Source organism: Astatotilapia calliptera, chromosome 7 (genome assembly GCF_900246225.1).
Source record: "Astatotilapia calliptera chromosome 7, fAstCal1.2, whole genome shotgun sequence".
In the NCBI taxonomy this organism is placed as follows: domain Eukaryota; kingdom Metazoa; phylum Chordata; class Actinopteri; order Cichliformes; family Cichlidae; genus Astatotilapia; species Astatotilapia calliptera.
In genome coordinates, this window is record NC_039308.1 from 18,206,492 (window position 1) to 18,225,002 (window position 18,511).

An 18,511-nucleotide genomic window follows, 5' to 3' on the forward strand; every position below is an offset into this window, starting at 1 on the left:
AATCTAAAGAAATACGTATTTATGCCAGAATTAAGATTGCTGTCTTGAAATTTTAATGCTTCCATCCAAGTTTTATTTATTTTTTGAAACGACTGCAAAAACTTTAAATATTGTTTTCTGCAAACTTCCCCCATAAAGACAACATTGAAGCCTGCCCGTACCCTTTAATTTAATTGTTTTGACACCTCAGTAAATATCAATAAACATGTTTTTAACACCAATTACAATAGTTTCTGCGTTTTTCCAAGGGTAGTTGCATAAACAGAGATCATCCTCACTAACTTCTAATGCACACTATAAGTAGGCCTGAAATACGACATGATTTGCTCAGGTCAGAAAAGAGCTTCAAGAGTTACTCCTAGTAGTCTTTCAGATGGTGAAGTATAAAATATAGCAGACCTTTAATTCAGTCCATTCCATCAAATTTACTGATTACCCATCCACTGATGTTGGACGAGAATGCCTAGCTTGCAGTCTCCGCTCTAATTCATCCCAAAGGTGTAGAGGTCAGGACTCTGTGGAGGCCAGTCAAGTTCTTCCACACCAAACTCGCTCATCCATGTCTATATGGGCGTTGTGTTGTGTCCTGGTGCGCAGTTATGTTGGAACAGGACAGGGCCATTCCGAACATGTTCCCATAAAATACTCCAAAATGTTTTGGTATGCTGAATATTAAGAGTTCCTTTCACTGGAAGTAAAGGGTCAAGCCCAGCTCCTGTAAAACACAATACTACACCACAATTCCCGCCCAAACTTTACTTGGCACAATGCAATCAGACAATTACCGTTTTCCTGGCAACCGCCAAACCCATACTCATCTAGTCTAGTGGAGAGGTGTAAATTGTCGCTCCAGAGAACACGTCTCCACTGCCATAGGGTCCAGTGGTGGCCTGTTTTACACAACACCATGCAATAATTTGCATTTCGCTAGGTGATGTAAGGCTTGGATTTAGCTGCACAGCCATGGAAACCCACCCCATGAAGCTCTCTACGGACTGTCCTTGAGCTAATCTCAATGCCACATGAAGTTTGGAGGTCTGTAGTTATTGACACTGCAGAAAGTTGGTGACCTTTGTGCACTATGATTTTACGTCTTCAAGTGCTTGATTTTATACACCTGTGACTATGGAAGTGATTAAACAGCAGAATTCAGAATGGGTGAGTGAATACTCAGCAAACAGAGATTTCTTGATTAGAAAAAAAAAAAAAACCCAATCAGGCTCATGAGTGCAGACATTAATTCAATTGTCAAGCTTTGCAATGAAACAAGAATATTTTAATATCTCCATTTAACACATTCCTGGAGCATGACTACTTCATGACAAATGCATGATTGCGCTGAGTTTTGTTTTAGGCCAAGTATTTGACTAAATCAGACTTAAAATTATACAGATATGTTTCTGTCTGGTGACAGCACTTAAAATCAACTCCCCTCCTGCATGGAAATCACTTTCAATTAATTCTAGGGCCATACACACAAAAAAATGCATTTTTTTAAATGTAAACTTTTAATTGGCTGGGATTTCAATACTTGCTTTATTAAACCACAAACACCTACAATAGCGCCTGACAAAATACTCTCAAAATGCTTTCAGAGGCACAGAAGTCATTTCACAAAAAATGCTAAGTATTTTTAGGTTAAACCCACACAAGAAGTCAACACAACAGGTAAGACAGGATAATAAAGAAGGAGCCTGCACAAATCCACAAGATGACACATATAGTTCAATCTAATTCATCTAAAATGGATTTGGTGCTCTCAAATTCAACGTTATCAAAACTCAGTGACTAAATACATGAGTAACTAAATAATCTACCTTAAAGGCAAGTCCCATAGTGAGACATTTCACTCATGCTACTCTGAGAGCTGATGTTATGCAAGAACCAAAGGTTACAAAACAAGGACACTTTCTATACTTCTAACAAAACAAAAATCCTAAATGTTGCAAATGAGCATCTTAGTTTGCCACCAATCTACTTTAGGAAGTCTTTCACAGTCAACTGGACGGTCTATGGTCCCTGTGTGTATGTTTTATTCCTTTATTCCTTTTCCTTTGTGTCAACAAGTGTGTGCCTTAAGATGTTTTTCTGCACGGTATGCAGAGGGGGAATGTGCATTTTAGCAGTTCCTCTGGTTTTTTATAATGAGCCAGCTAATACTTGCTAACACAACTAAACCATGAAAAGTACTTTGTGTATACACTACTCAAAACACCAACTACTAAGTGCACTGGCCTGGCTTCTCTGTGTGTGTAAAAAATAAAATAAAATTAAAAAAAAATCTGTTTGTATTTGATTACAAATACTACTAAAAGTCAGAAATCATTTTTATTCATGCACTAAAACTTCACTAGATTCCCTGTCATATAAAAATCACCTACAAAGACTATTTTAAATAGGAAAATAAAAAAATATTTGCTGGAAGATCACATTTTAACCACTTATTATTATTTATGTTTTTTACTGTCTCCACTGTGCAGCTGTTTGCTGTTTTTGGACTGTTTTGGTTTTATGTACTGTAATGTGATTCTAACCTTTGTTCTAAGCTGTACAACAGGGGCTTGTTGTGAACCAGTATTAACTTAGGTGGGACAATTAAATGTATTTAATGTTGCATTTTATTTTTCCTGCATCATAAAAGGAATCAGTCATCTGTTTTACAAGAGCATCCGCCACAAGTTTTTGTTACTCCATATTTCTGCCAATGCAAGACAAAAGACAACTTGCATTTCTTGCAAGTCAGCAGCTTCCAGAAAAGTCATTTTTCACATTCCCAGAGGACGACTTCATGTTCCAACAATTTAAAGACTTTATGGACCTTTTAATACATTTTTAATAAATTTAAGATGTAACTGTTGTAACTTAAATACGTTTGGGTTTTTGACTGTTTACCCAGCTATAATAATTCTTAAAACGTTAATCGGAGCTCTTTTACCTGAAGATTAAAATTTGTTATCATTTGCTAGATTTTAGAAAATTATTTCAAAAGACTAACCTACATATTGTCAAGATCATAAGCTGAGAACGGACTGAAACAATCGATAGATTATGTAAACATACAGAATAATTAGACTTTTACTCACCTGTTGAGACTTCACACCACAGTATCTCACACACTATACAACAACATACAGGCTGGTACAAGGTGCATAGTTAGCATTACTGGTTGTTAGCAGGATTCTTCTTGAATGAAGTAATTGCACTTTTTGGCACTTCTAAGATGCCTTACAAGAGGCAAATGAAAGTGAGTTTTAATTTTTAATTCACGCTTTTTAAATTTAGGCATAATTTAAATTTTTTGTATTGAAAAATCCAATCCATAATACAAAATGTTCCTTTCTCTTGTAGTATGCTAATAAATATATAAAAAAGGACATTGGGGAAAAAACCAAAAACGTCATGTTCAGAGAAAGCTAAAATATTATTGGATATGTGGATAACTTCGACATTCCACCAAATTCTATGATACTGTTTTAAAGGATCCATCTGTGAATAACTTTGCATGTACAGCTTTCTTTTACACAAGCCAGCAACAACACAACATGTTAAATTACTAGCTATGGCTGCAATTGCCTTTTATGGAATTTTAAAAAATAAATAAATAAACCCAAATCTGCCAAGGGCTGTATATCCTTTTCCATTTGGCACTTAAAAACATGTGTTAGCCATCTTGTTAGATGACCTTAAACACTGACCACCAAAATTCTAATCAGTTCAGCCTTGTGTCCAAGTGAGTTTTGCGTCACATTTAAATATATTTCCTCAAAGCTTTCAAGAGATATAACATGAACATAATAGGATGTGCAGACATGCTATCAAACTGTAGCGGCATCCATATCTGCCCAGTGTTGGCGGATGTCTGCGTGTCAGCAAAAAGATTACAGTTAGTGATGTCACTGGCTGACGTTATCATGTCAATTTTCTAAATTTAAAAAAATAAATAAATAAAACAGTGCACTTATTTTTTTTAAACAATTTAAATGCCAAAGAAAATCTAAGAAATGCTAAATAAACAAAGAGAACAATTATTTGCACTGACACTGACTATTCACCATGTTGGTATTATAAAACATTGGTATTAACCCAGAATTTCACATCTATATAGCACACAGACTAAATAAATAAATACTAATAGAGCTTAACAATAAATGTGGAAAAAGGGGGAACATATTTCCCACTTATGATATACAATAGGAATAATATACGGTCAAATCAGCCCATGAAACAGAGCATCTGAAAATTACACTTTCTGTTTTAGTCAAAGCTATATTTACCTTAGACTTTTAGCTTCCCCACCCAATTACTGAGTCATTAATCAAACATATTGCTTCAAAGTGAAATAATGCTTTAATTTATTTAAGAATTATAGTCCTACATTTATTCATGTAAGAAATGCACAGATTTGTTCTCCTTGCTGACCGGACACAGAAAGAAAGCAAATATTTACAAACACGAAATATTACAACAATACAAGACAATGTATTTAACCACTGTATTTACCCCTGCTTAAACCTGCGTACATGATTTACATTAAATCTACCCTACACACCAATGAATGAGAAAATGGCACAAGGAATATCTTCTTTTATCTGTAGTTTTTCTTTGTTTGATTTTTCTCTCCAGCTACTGTGCTGCACTGACAACTCTAGCTAATCTTCCCAATCGAGTGATGGAATGATACCAATGTAAGCAAAACAGGAAGCTCCAGTTTTACAGACTAATTTACCCTGAGCAGAAACTGTGAACTCATTTCACTTAGTTCAAACATAAACAAGCATATTTGCAACTTCGTGCGCATGTGTGTCACATATAAATGGCTCTGTTGTGTTGGTTTGTAGTGCAATTTCTCCAGGATATAAAAATGTCACTGTAAAGCTGTAAAGCATTGTTGCTTTACAGCATATTTCCTGATATGCAAATATCGAGGGCAAAGCAACAGATTCAGGTGTGGCAGGTGTACTTGGTTAAAAATATGCATTACTGTGTTGCATTTATATAATAATAATGTGCATTTGTAGTGAGGATTTAAAGATGTAAAATTCAGATAACAAAAAAAAAGGGGGGGGGGGGGCTTTCACACAGAGGGCACAACAGCAAGAAGGAATAACCTGCCAATATCAAGCATCAGCCTTAATGCACACTATGCCTGTTACGTTGTTCTGGCATCAATGTACAACTAGCATTTAAATATGCAGCAAATGTAAAACCTTGTGTAAAGTAGCCCATGTCCTTTCTCACAAAACTGAAAAAAGTCCACACTAAAAACAGGACAACTATACACTCAGCCAGTTCAGCCAGTGTGGTAAAGACAACCTGATAAAATCTTATCATTTCAGAAACTGCACAGATTCTCCCACACAACCATCTCCACAACCCACAGAGAATGGTGTGAGAAACAGAAAATAATCCAGTGAGCAGCAGTTCTCTGGAAGAAAATGCCTTGTTGATGTCAGAGGCGAATGCACAGATTGCTTTGAGCAGATAGTAAGGCTTGGTCTGATGAGTCTTGAACTCTATTGCAACACTGAGAAATTCGGGTTAGAATTTGGCATAAACAACATGGATCTCAAGACAAAGGGTGTCCAGCTCAGTACCAATCAGTGTACCTAATGAAGTGGAAGTGAGTGAATGTATGTAGATGTGCTTGATCACAGCTTTGAGACAAGATTTCATTAATCAGAACTCAACACAAAAGTCCCACCAAAAAAGTCAAGAAATGAAATCCAAACAGGAAAACAAGCATAACTGCAATAAAAGATCAACCAAACAGCAGCCACTTAAAACATGTACTAGACTGTGTAATGTCACATTAAATTAATTTTCATCTTCTGTTGAAAAACTGTACTTAAAACATTTTTCCAAAGAGCTTAAAATCTTTCATATTTGGATCAGATATCGGTCTGACACGGACTCAAAGAAGTAGCTCGGGTATCTGTGGAAGCACTGAGCACTGGTAGCGATCTGTTCAGTTCCATATTGTTCTGAATTTATTTTGCACTCGTTGCTCAAAGGACAACTCAGCATACCACTGATTGTGTGAGAGGAGAGGTCTTTAAGGCAATCATAAATTCAGGCACAGTTAAGCCAATCACAATGAACTAAAATGAAATGGAAGCAAATAAATCAGGTAAACAACGTAAACAGGTGAACAAAAAGTTTATCTTATATATCTTGGCCCTGTTAAGTATTTATTTTTTTAACCAAACAATGCCAATATAAAACAAATGTAGACTTTCAACCAGTTCCAGGTATTAGCATACAACCAAAACGTATCTGTATCAGAACCGCCAGCCGAGATAGTGTCCCTGCCTCGTAAGTTGGCAGCCAATCAGATGTGGCAAAGACACAAAAAGGAGCTTAACAGCAACCATGTCCACACCTAATGTTTCATTTGAAATTTGACTGCATTACATGATATTACTGCTCTGAAGTGTTGCCAGCACCAAGCACCTGTGTTTTCCTCTTTCCCTTGGACCACACCTTTGGCCTCATTTGGTCTAATGACACTCAGTTCTTTTGTAAATTGCAAATTTCACAACTGAGAAAAAAGAAAGAAAAAAAAAATCACAAGAACATGATAGGAAATATCCAAATATCAGTACTGGTGACTGGCAAAAACATGGCATTTACCAGGGTCACTGGCTGATATATCATATTACATAATATCATCAGTAGCAGAAAGCATCTGAAAATCCATTTTCCCACCTTTTTGTCACCAGGAAACTGAGAGACCTTGGACTAAAACTTTCATGACAACTGAGGGAGTGTTGTTGGGTGACTATGTGTGAGGATGAGAGAGAGTAAAAAGGGTTTTACTTAATCTCTTAGGTCAGCTGGAGAAATGTCAAAGACCATCGGTCTAAAATCGCACCAAATTGTGAGCAAATCCCATTTAAGTGGATAATATGAAAAATCCAACATGCTTGTGGTTCTATGAAACTCTCTGGGGATAGAAGTGTTACAGAACCCATTACCATCCCCTAAGAAGATATCACAAAAGAAAAGCCATGTACCAGTGTTGTTATGTCTGGCACTATGAACTCATATGCTATAAACTGGGTCACCAGCCTGTTCTAGCGCTGTATTTTATTTCTGAAAATAATACGTGAAACAGTTTCCTTTCAGTGAATCTTAGCCTGGAGAAGAGGGTTAATGAGTAAGCAGGCCAAAATTCTTATGCAGGAATGCAGGTTAACCATTCTAGCCATCAGGAGGCGTGAAGTTGGAGGCGAAGTGGGATACTACCCATCTTGCTCATTACCCATGAGAATGGGGAGAGTGGGTGCTGTGAAGCCCGATTGTTTTGTGGCCCTTGTTATTTTAACAGAGACCTACAGTGGAATGTTTTTTATCCTCACTCAGGCTACTGTGCAGGCCAGCTCCTCTCTCTCATTGGACTATGGTCCTGCTCATTATTGAGGGTGCTTAGAAGGCAGCGGGCCAAATCAGCGAGAGCAGACAGCCTTCACCACTTCAGCGCCCCATTCTCTGTTTTCCAAAGTGTAGAAATGTTTGTTCCCAGAAATTCCTCTGAATTCCCATACCATAGCTAGAAAAAAAGGGGGAAACTAAACAAAGATTAGTCTGCTGCTTTTCGTGTTTAAAAGCCTAGGCTACAGTCACAAGGATTTTAAAGAAAATAATCCTGGAAACGTGATAATGTTCTTTACTCTGCACTTTTCCTTTCCTCCCACCTTCCTCTGTCACGGCTACCAGTCCACAAAATGGATTTGAAAACAATCACCTGCAGCTAAATAACAGAAGCACACATAATTCCAGTTTCTCCTGCTGTCTTCCAAGTTCATCCCTCAGCAATAAACAAAAATCTAACCCTGCTCAAAATCATCTGAAAACAAGCCTAGCCGCACTTTGGGGGCAATGTGGCATAAAAGCACCAGATTCCACTCTTGCGTCCAAAAGCACAAACTAATAAAGATATGAGAAGGAATGTGTTCATATCCTCCAAACATCAGACCTGTGGTCTCAGCTGGCAAGCACATCTGGAACAGAAGCTGGTAAGAGGTGGTGGGGAGGGGAGAGGGGTTACCCTGCGCCAGGACTGAGGTGAAAATCGTCCTGAAGGTTTTGCGTGCCAGGAAAATTCAGTACCAAACTCTGAGTGAACCTCTATTCCCCGAATCTTACTGTACAGTGCAGCCTGCAAGCACATGATTCAAATTTAAAAAACACACCCGTGTGTGTGTGTGTCTTGAATTTGAAGAAAGGCTTGATCAAGATATCTTTCGCGAACACGCCTTATGACACAAGCAATGAGAATTCATACATAGCTAACTAGGCTGCACACTACTGAGGTGATAAAATGCAACTTTAAGCCAGAATTATGGTTTGAAAACCTCAACCTTCACTACCTGTTAAAGTAGCTGATGTGGTGCTCCTTACTGCGAAAATTAATCTGCTGTTGTATTCACAGCTGTGTCCCGCTCATGCTTGCTTATGAAAGAAACTGAGCAGAGCAGGAGTGACTCAACTAAATAAAATGGGAAAACCCAGTGGTGAGTTTTCATTATTTTTGACTGACGTACAATCAGTAGACATGCTTTTCCACATTACTTATGAATGTCTAAACAGGGATGCTTATAATTACAGCAATGGGACCAGTACCTTCCAAGTACGTCCTGTTAATCATCTCTTAGCGTTGGTGTTTGTCTTGTTTTTTGGTTGTTTTTGTTTTGAACAAAGCTTGGGTAGGAACCAGAAAAGAGAGCTTAGACTATTTTGTTGAATATCAGCCCAGCTCTGGACCAACAGCCCTCACTTCTCATTTTGGTCTCTACCTCATCCGTTCCATTTCTGTTAATCACAGGGTTGCTGTGAGTACAGTGACATGCAGAGCTTGGTTTTGCAAAAAAAACCTCACTCCAGCTCCCCCCCACCTCTTCCCAGCACACACACACACAAACCCAACCCACTGTCTATATTCCTATTTTTTCCTCTTTTTCTTGACGGTGCCCCATTACAGCCACTTTAAACCTGGTCAGGCACACAGCCTAACCTGATCGTTATATTGTCTGCAAATTGACCTCTGACCTTAGGTTAATTTCCACAGAAAAGCGGTGAAGTTAAGGGGGAGGGGGGCCAAGCTGCCTTTCCCGATAACACTATACCGCTTCACCTTTTGTTAGGGTTTGGAAGGAGCGTATATGCTAAAATGTTATTCGGATTTCTCATAATTATCCAAAAATTTCCAGGTAGAATCACTTGAAATGAGTCAGTCTGCCAGTCTTGTGCTATTCTTGAGGTGGTGTTTCCACCCTCGCAAGATTACAATACGATGTGATTAGCTTAGAGATGCCCCATTTGTCATGGGTTCTGGACTAAGTTAACAAGACATGACGCATAACTTTTAAGGTCGAGACGTATTAGTTAAATATCAACAGTGCAGCCTGCTATTAGTTCTGACGATGTTAGTTTTGTTATTAGTTTAAAAAAAAAGTGGAAAAGACATAAAACCTCCGGTATTTGAGGCTCCTCACGAGTTACTCAATCCCTCGGTTATCCCGGTTTGGCTAAAGTTAGCTAGGACACTATAAAGTTTGTTTACATCACTTTCTGAGCGGTTCATAAAAAAGCTTACCGGCCGAGACGAGCTACAAAATCAGCTGTGAGGGAAATGTTGGTGCTCGGACGAGGTTATGAGTGGGCATACAAACGGCACCAGACGCCATCCCATCCACAAAGCAACATCTTGGATCGTAACTGTCGGCGAGGCAGGGAGGCAGGCAGGCAGGCGGAGAGGCAACAGGTTTACCTTTCCGCGGAGCAGTCACCTATAAAAATCCACTTCCACTGAAGCTGGCCACAGCGAATGAAAAAAAAAAAGTAAAACTGTTCTTCTGAAACTCCTCAGAAGCTGCGCTTGTTGGCCACTAAACAGTACTGCTCTCACCACCAGAGAAGCCAAGTTACCATTACTGCTGAGGAGTGGAACAGCCCCTCCCTTTGCGCGTGGGCTGACTGGAAGTAACCAGACACCTTACTGTGGCTGTCTATTGGCTCTCCGCGAGGGGACTGTCATTTAGCCGTTCCTATAGTAACACAGTACCAAGTCATGGAAGCAGAGTATGTATCCAGATCGCCGACGTTTCTTAAAAAAATGCTCTTATAAAATTAAATATTGTCCACTGAGATACATTTAATAGTTGTATAAGAACGAAGTTTTTTTTTTTATTACTTTAAGATAAATTTCTCTGAAATACACCACTTCCATAGGGTTATGTATGGTATGTGTGTGAATCTGTGTATTTTAATATAACTGAAAGGCTGTTTTTAAAGAGTTCTTAAACCATGGGAAATTATGACGGACCCGACCTGTTTCCTGTTTAAAATAATTCCAAAATTAACCATGATTTCTGTATATCCCATAACATCAAAATGAGTCAACTAAGCAGTCAGGAAGCAATTCACTGCTGAGTACTTCCTTCCTATAGGTGCTCTTGTCTTGATGAGCTATTTTTGTGATTTACTTTGCGCCATCTTGTGACATTTATTCCTCATTACAACCCTTAGTAGCCAGATTGTGGCCAAGGGTTATCTCTGCCTGCCTGTGCCTGTTAGTGCTAAAAGACATGATTATTATCACCAGCCATTGCCTGCAGTGATAAGGCTTGATTACTTGACACTGATTTTCCACTTAGATTGAAACCAGTATTATCATTTCAGCAGATGATGCCATTGCATATAAACCATTTCATTTTTTGCGTGGGCATGTCTCTGTAGGTGCATATTTAGTCTATTTCTGAATGCAATAAGACAAATATTTTTGCCATGCCTTATATTTTTAGTCTTATCTGTAGGAATTGTTATACTTTTATACGTATAACAGTCTGTTGGTGGGGATCTTACAACATCAGCACTAGATCACCAAGCACAACAACTCAGTAACAGAGACAAATATGTTGTGAAAAAATAAATAAATAAAGGAGAACAAGAACAACGAAACCAGTACAAGAATCATTAATACATGATATGCCTATCCATTATGGCTAACTATTATGACGCCCTCAATAATCTGATAGGCCCATCAAAGAATATGTGACAGAAGATAAGATTGCCTCTTTATTTTCAATTCAAAGCATTTCTGAGGATGCTCAGAATCATACTCAATCATTTGTTAGCTAGTTAGTTATAGCTTTCCTTCTAAAACATGTAATATTTTCCACTTTTGTTACATTGTTATGATAAACCGTTACAGCTGTTGGAATGTCCTGTTGTGTACCTGTTGTCTCCTTTGACTGACTAGCCTTTAATCACTCTACATTACCTGGAGCAGAGAAGCCTCATCTGGGGACAGAGTCTTAGCAAGTCCTTGCTAAGCCTTAGTAAGGAGTTCTGAATTTTAGATTTCTTCTTCCTGCTATTTCTATCTGTACTGTCCTTAATACCTCCTTATTGGTACTGGCCTGAGCCCTCGAGGCAATTTGCAGTAAAACCCTGAAAGACTGGATATGCCTGTCATGACAATCTTGAATGTGGGGCACCTGGAACTGTTGGCTGTGTGTGTGTGTGTGTGTGTGTGTGTGTGTGTGTGTGTGTGTGTGTGTGTGTGTGTGTGTGTGTGTGTGTGTGTGTGTGTGTGTTATGGTGGTGGTTTTCCAGTAAGTTTAGCCTTTGGTTCCAGCTGGAAAGCATTAAAAAATCTGACCCTCCTTTGCACTTACTTTGAAATTGGGTCCTCTATCTGTGTCAAGTTAAAATAAAACCTTGGCAATAAATTGTCTCAGACACTTCAGAAGTCAATGTATACAGACTGGTGTTTTGAAGCTCTGCATGTAAATCCCCCTATTGTCCCCAATATTGTGTCAAATCCCTTTTAACTTATGGAACCTGGCCTCGGTACTTGACAGTGATGAATTCTCACTCACTGAAATTCACTAAGAGGCATCAGAGCAGATTATGCTGATATTTTTCTAGTTTGTGATTACAGTAAGTTAATTCAGTGGTTTCACAAGCCTGGGAACAAAACAAAACAGCAACCACTGCCTCTGAGTTTCCGTGAAGCTGGTGCATTTATCAGCTTGGTTCAGGGGGGATTTGTGACAAATTATGACAGAAAGAGATTTTTTGTTTTTCTTTTTGGTTGCTTGGTTGGTTTTTACAAGAAAAGACATTCTATCAGCTACTATCAAAATGAGCAATGCAAGATAAGCGTTTAAGAAAGCAAACCAGTGTCAGAGGCAGACTATTTTTCCAAGGTTGGTCTGGCTGAGACTATTACATTGATGTGATTATCTCCTTATCTTCTTTTTTTTTTTACTTCTTGGCTGGTAAATCTCACTTAGGCTAAATATTCAATGTTTTGGTCCCTCTCCCATTTGATTTACATATGCAGGTTTCCATGCAGAAGACTCTGTGTGGAAACCTGCTGACAAAGCGCTCAAAACAGTTTAAATGGCTGCTTTGTTTAATCAGAATCAGAATCAGAATCAGAAAGGGGTTTATTGCCAAATGTTGAGCAGGTTTACAACATTAGGAAATTGCTGCGGTGCTTCAGTGCAAACATAGTGTCATAAATAGCACTTAAATAGACATGAAAAAATAAAAGTAGGGATAAGAATTAAAAGTGCTACGTAGAAAGATATGTGCATGAGCTATACATGAGATATATACATGAGAATAAGAATTAAGAGTGCTACGTGGAAAGATATATACATGAGTGCAGGTGGTGATCAGTGCCAAACATGGAATGATGCAGTGACACAGCGTAGGGTCATGTGTTAGTGGTGGGAACAGTCATACGGTTATTGTTCATGTGTCCGACAGCAGAGGGGAAGAAACTGTTCTTATGGCGAGAGGTTCTGGTGCGAATGGACCGGAGCCTCCTGCCTGAGGGGAGCAGGTCAAACAGACTGTGTCCAGGGTGAGAAGGGTCAGCTGAGATCCGAGCTGCACGCCGCAATGTCCTGGAGGTGTACAGGTCCTGCAGAGATGGGAGTCTGCAGCCAATCACCTTCTCAGCAGAGCGCACAACACGCTGCAGTCTCTGTTTGTCCCTGATAGTGGCTCCAGCGTACCACACGGTGATGGAGGAGGTGAGGATGGACTCGATGATTGCAGTGTAGAACTGCATCATCGTCCGTGTTGGCAGGTTGAATTTCTTCAGCTGCCTCAGGAAGTACATCCTCTGCTGGGCTTTCTTGATGACGGAGGTGATGGTGGGCTCCCACTTCAGGTCCTGGGTGATGGTGGTACCCAGGAAGCGGAATGAGTCCACAGAGGTGATGGGGGTGTCAGTCAGGATGATGGGGGGGAGTGGAGCTGTGTGCTTACTGAAGTCCACAATAATCTCCACTGTCTTCTGGGCATTCAGCACCAGGTTGTTGTGGCTGCACCAGGACACCAGATGTGTTTGGGTGTGTAAAACTATCCCTTTAAAAAAATAACACTGTACTGGTAGTATCTGTAGTACCTTGCATATACTCTTAGAACTGGCTGTAGTTTGTTTGAAGTGGTCAGATGAGTGGAGTAGTCGGGGCTGGCAGCAGCCACCGATTGCCAAGAAAGGGTGCTACGATGTTTATTTCAAATACTGATGGAGAAGTATAGAGAAGGACACCACCATATTTTTGTGGATCTAGAGAAAGGATAGGATAGGTGCCAAGAGAAGAACTGTTGTACAGTATGAGGAAGTCAGAAGTGTGAAGAAGTTTGTGAGGGTGATGCAGGACATGTATAAGGACCGTAGGATAGTGGTGAGGGCAAGGAGTGACAATGGATTCAAGGTGGGGGTGATATTATATCAGGGATTGGCGCTGAGCGCTTTCTTGTTTGCAGTGCTGATGGACAAACTAACAGATGAGGTCAGGCAGGAGTCTCCATGGACTATGACCTGTAGTGAGAGTAGGGAGCAGGTGGATGAGAGCCTGGAGAGGTGGAGGTATGCACTGGGGAGAAGAGGAATAGTGTAACAGTGAAGACGGAAGACAAAGTAGTAGGTGATGAACACAGTGCACAAGAGAGGTGACAAAGAGAGTGCGGACAGGGTGGAGGAGGTGAAGGTGAAGTGTCAAGGATGATAGAAGGGTAGCAGCAAGAGTGAAAGGGATAATTTACAAGACGGCAGGGAGACCTGTTATGAAGTATGGTTTGAAGAGGTTGGCACTAGCAAAAAGCTGGAGGCAGCAGATTTGAAGATGCTAAGGTTTTTATAAGGAGTGAAAACAGACAAGATTGGAAAAATTAAAAATGAGTATCTCAGAGAGACACCTCACATTAAGCAATCTGGAGACAAAGTTAGCAAGACAAGGCTGAGATGGTTTGGATATGTGCAGAAGAGGAGCGATAGGTTTACAGAAGATGCTGAATATGGAGCTGCCAGGCAAAATGAGAAGACAAAGGCCTCAGAGGAGAATCATGCGAAGGGAAAGATGCAAAGGGCTGATGTGGCCAAGGAGGATGCTGATGTGAGATGGATGCAGACGACCAAACATAATGAAAGGGAACAGCTGAAGGAAGAAGTAGAAGCGTGTAATAATGTGTACGTGATTTTAATTATGTCTCTTCTGCTGGGTTATCTATGAGACCAACACAATATCGGCAAAATAATTTTTTATCTTCAAAGTAAGACGTAAATAAAGTCGAGAACAAAAAACAAATAAAAAACCCAAAACAACAACAACAATAAATGCAAAAACATTATTTGCATAGACACGCCCCTGGAAACCTGAGAAATAACAGAGCCTCATATCCTCAATGTTCTGCGTGACCGCACCAGCGGGACGGTACAGGATGGGATGAGAAGATGCTCTAACACGCCCCTCCCATCCGGGGGGACAGCTTCCATGTGATCTCTCCCTCTCCCCTCTCTGTCCTGGCTTTGACGTCAGACGTGCTCCTGTTCGATTGCCATGGCAACATCGCCCCCCATCGCCCCTCCTCTTCCCTCCCTCTCCTCTCTCTCTCTCTGCTCTGGTGAGGTCCACAATGGTACAGCCAGCATCTTGCAGCACAATGGTTGCAAGGTGGTGAGCTGAGGGAGAGTGATTCAGCATCAGCAAACCTCGGTTCGGTCCACCTCTGCTTCTTTTTCCCCTTTCTCTCTCGTCTTCTTTTTCGGACCCCTTTTTCCCTCTCACTCCTTCGTCACATCAATGATTTTTTTCATGAAGCCTTCAGCAATGGTCTCCGCAGTGTTTCCCGTCGGGATGTTTTGAAAAGGACAGGCACTGGACTGGGATCGTCATCAACTGGCACGGAATGGTAAGGCCGGACGGATTTGTTTTATTTCAGTGTGGACGCGATGCTTGGATCTCGTGCCTGGCCGGAGGGTGGAGTGATGAATATTGATCGAAAGGGAAGGTTAATGAAGTACACTAGTGATGCCTCAGTGAGGGGGGGAAAGGGACAGCGATTGATAAATAAATAAATAAATAATCAACCCCATCTTGAGTCATTCACAGCCGCGTGTGTTGTTCTATAACTCACTAGCAGCGCTGTGAGGGATTTCATAACGACGCGAGCCCTGGCCTGACAAAATATCTCGCATCTTGCATTGCCTTCAACGCACATCATCGGTAATAACATCATCCAAATCGGGTGAGAGAGAGAGAGAAGGGGTGCGTGTGTGTGTGTGTGTGTGTGTGTGTGTGTGTGTGTGTGGGGGGGGGGTATCCAGGCTACCTCCCTTTCCATACATCCATACAGTCTGACTAGTCGGTGTTAGAGCGCTTTATGTATGTTTGATTGGCGGCTGAAACTGGATGTTGGCTGAGTGATGCTCTTCATATCTCTTCATAGCCTTACACAGGATACATATTGGAGGCCTACATGCAGGGCTTGTCCCTCCTCCTCCCCCTCACAAGTCAACTGCGCACCTTGTGCATTATGCAGACCATCAGTACTTCACAGAGATGATGGGTGGGGGGGCTTGCCTCATATCTTTCATAAATGCTGCAAAACTGTGTCCTCGTGCAAACAGCCTGTGCTATAGTGGTGATTTATTGGCCCATATGGGTGTTTCTAAGAGTCACGGTTTTGCTGCTGTGATTGTTTATAGTGTATATGAAGAGAAACAGTTGAAGTAATTTCTGGGCTGTTTGTCATGAAAGATGAACTTCAAATAATCCTAATCCTGCAGACAGAGAGAGAGAGAGAGAGAGGTGCTGTTCAGCCCTAATGTGGGCTGCATGCTGTGTAGTGGATTAAATGAGATGAAGCTGCAGAGGAAGGTAATTTCCCTAAATCAGCTTTGTCCTGAGTGCTCGATCATTGGGAAGGCATGGTAAACCCACCTGACCCACTGCACTTATTGCTCAGGTATGCAGGCGTGAGCAGGGCTCTCTGTTCTATTACTATTTCTTGTTTTTGTGCAGGCCCATAGTCATGGACTAATTCCTGGCTTTATGCTGTGCAGTGGAGTCAATAGATGTTTGAAGGGATCACAACAAACTCTTCATGTTCACGACAGGAGGAAAATAGAGTTTTCTTTTTTCTTTTTTTTGTGCCGTGACCTTGGGTGCTGAATTATTCAGGAGCAGGCTTCCATGTTTGTGAAAGTGCTGCAGGGAACAGGCTTAACAGTTAAACAAAGCTTTTTTTATGGGTGTCTCTGCAGCAGCTGAAGAGTTGCTTTTTTATCTCTTTTTTATTGGATAAATAGGCTAAAGGTTCTACCCTTTCTCCTCCTTGTCATCTTTAGCTGCCAAAAAGGAACTTTTTTTCCCCAAAACACCTCAGGTGAATTTCAAAAGTAGCTCTAGCATTATATACATTTATATTTTAAAAAAACAACAACAGTCTGTTTGATTTGATGTGATATTGACTGGCAGTGAAGCAGCTTGTTTATATAACGGAGCATCATCAATAGAAATGGTCACCAGTAGACTAATATTATGCTGCACCACTGCACTCATTTTTTTCCACCATTCTGTTTTTGTTTTGCTGAGTCTGGAGCATCAGTGCAATAATCCTTTGTTATGTAATAAAATAAGGCAATGCATTAAGTTGAGATAATGGAGGGATTTCAGGCTTTATTAATCAGCAAAGTAGGGAATGTTATCTTCTAGCTATTATTTGATTGGTCACTCCAGTCAGTTTCACACAGTCTGTGGTAATGTCTTCAAATGTCCCGTTTTACCCAAATAGCGCTCCTAGTCTTAAATATATTCAGCTAGCAATGCTATATAACAGCAAAGTCATTACAAATGAAACCACAGGGAGGAGAGGAATGAATAAACAACAAAAAATAATCATTGAAATTACTGTCCAGTTCAAGGTAGCTAGTCTGAAGCTGAAAAAAAACCCCATCTTCCTCCTGATAATCAGTTACTTAAATATCCACATCAGTCATCTGAGGGCCTGTCTGTCATTGCTCTCTTTTATGGAAGGTCAAACTTATCATTAGATGAGGATGGGTTACTAAGGAACGCTGATTTAGTCTGCCATCACCCATTGACCCCAGCTGAGCATTGTTCCTGTGGATTGGTGCTAATAATCCATATTACAATGCCAGCTCAGTTATTAACTTGGATGAATTCAATTCAACAGTTGTCTCACGATGGATAATTAAACAAGAAAGGAAAAAAATATGGAAAACGCTGGCTGTGAAAAAATGTAAGCAAGTAAGAGAGAGAAGATTTATTTAGCCAGCCTGAAGTAGATTAAGAAGTGCTTGGTAAGTGGTCACACTTAAAATCACATAACTATTAGTAATGTACTAGATATAACTGCTTAGAAAGCTGACAAATGTGCTCCATGGACATCTTTCATAGCATGCTCTTATTTATTTTAGTTTTAAAAAATGAAATTCTCGCTGTGCGCCAGTTTATTCCCCCCCTGAGTTGCAGTATTGCTTACAACTACAGACAAACAGTGACAATATGCCTGCAGCATGGGAAATGCAGTTATGTAATTGGATTTGATCTGACAAATATGCAGCTTTTATTTGCCTTTACAGATAGCTGCGTGCAAGACTTTGAGCTGTTTTAGATTTGATCTCAATCTTCTCACACTGCATATGAAGATAATTAGGAGACAACAAAGGTCACCGTGGAAACCTTTGTTGGACCTGAGGGTGGAGGTTTTACATAAATTCATCAACACAGGGAGGTCGATTTTTGTTGTTTTGCTCAAACTGAGGCGTTTACAAGTATAAAAGTTCAGAAAGTATGCCACAGTTGAAACAGAGCAATAGAAATGTTCACAGTTCACATGACAGTGCTGAAAACGTCTCTGTCATTATGGCAAAATAAAAGTTAAAAGTGTTCAGGATGCCATTTTTGCAGGATGCGCGGTGTGGTCCAGCTGTGGCTCTTCTTCTCCTTCTACTGAATGTGTGTCAGGTCTTGCAAGAAAAGCTGTAAATCAGATGACCGCACTCAGCACTTGCCAAAGGTGTACATGTCGTTACTATGCAGCCTATCAGAAAACTGCAGCGTCAGCGTGGTTTTTCGGCCAGCGTGCCTGCTGTTTACCTAAAGCAAATCAGAGGATGCGAGCAAGACTACGTACGAGAGCAGAGACAGAGGAGGTGAGCAGATTTTCAGCTGCGAAGAAA

At 40.4% G+C, this 18,511-nt stretch overlaps 2 protein-coding genes across 8 annotated transcripts in view; one reads left to right on the forward strand and one right to left on the reverse strand.

Annotated features, from left to right (window-relative positions):
* ptpn13 (protein tyrosine phosphatase non-receptor type 13) overlaps window positions 1–10,007 on the reverse strand; it is a 48,682-nt gene extending 38,675 nt beyond the window's left edge. For all 3 annotated transcript variants that reach the window (XM_026173533.1, XM_026173532.1, XM_026173531.1), the window contains exon 1: window positions 9,596–10,007. The gene's annotated coding sequence lies outside the window, so the exon portion shown is untranslated. The remainder of the gene's footprint in view (window positions 1–9,595) is intronic.
* A 4,891-nt stretch (window positions 10,008–14,898) lies between these two features.
* The window catches only part of mapk10 (mitogen-activated protein kinase 10), a 38,134-nt gene continuing 34,521 nt past the window's right edge, over window positions 14,899–18,511 (forward strand). For all 5 annotated transcript variants that reach the window (XM_026173534.1, XM_026173535.1, XM_026173539.1 and 2 more), the window contains exon 1: window positions 14,899–15,216. In XM_026173534.1, the coding sequence (XP_026029319.1) occupies window positions 15,214–15,216 (3 nt within the window). In that variant the 5' untranslated portion in view covers window positions 14,899–15,213. The remainder of the gene's footprint in view (window positions 15,217–18,511) is intronic.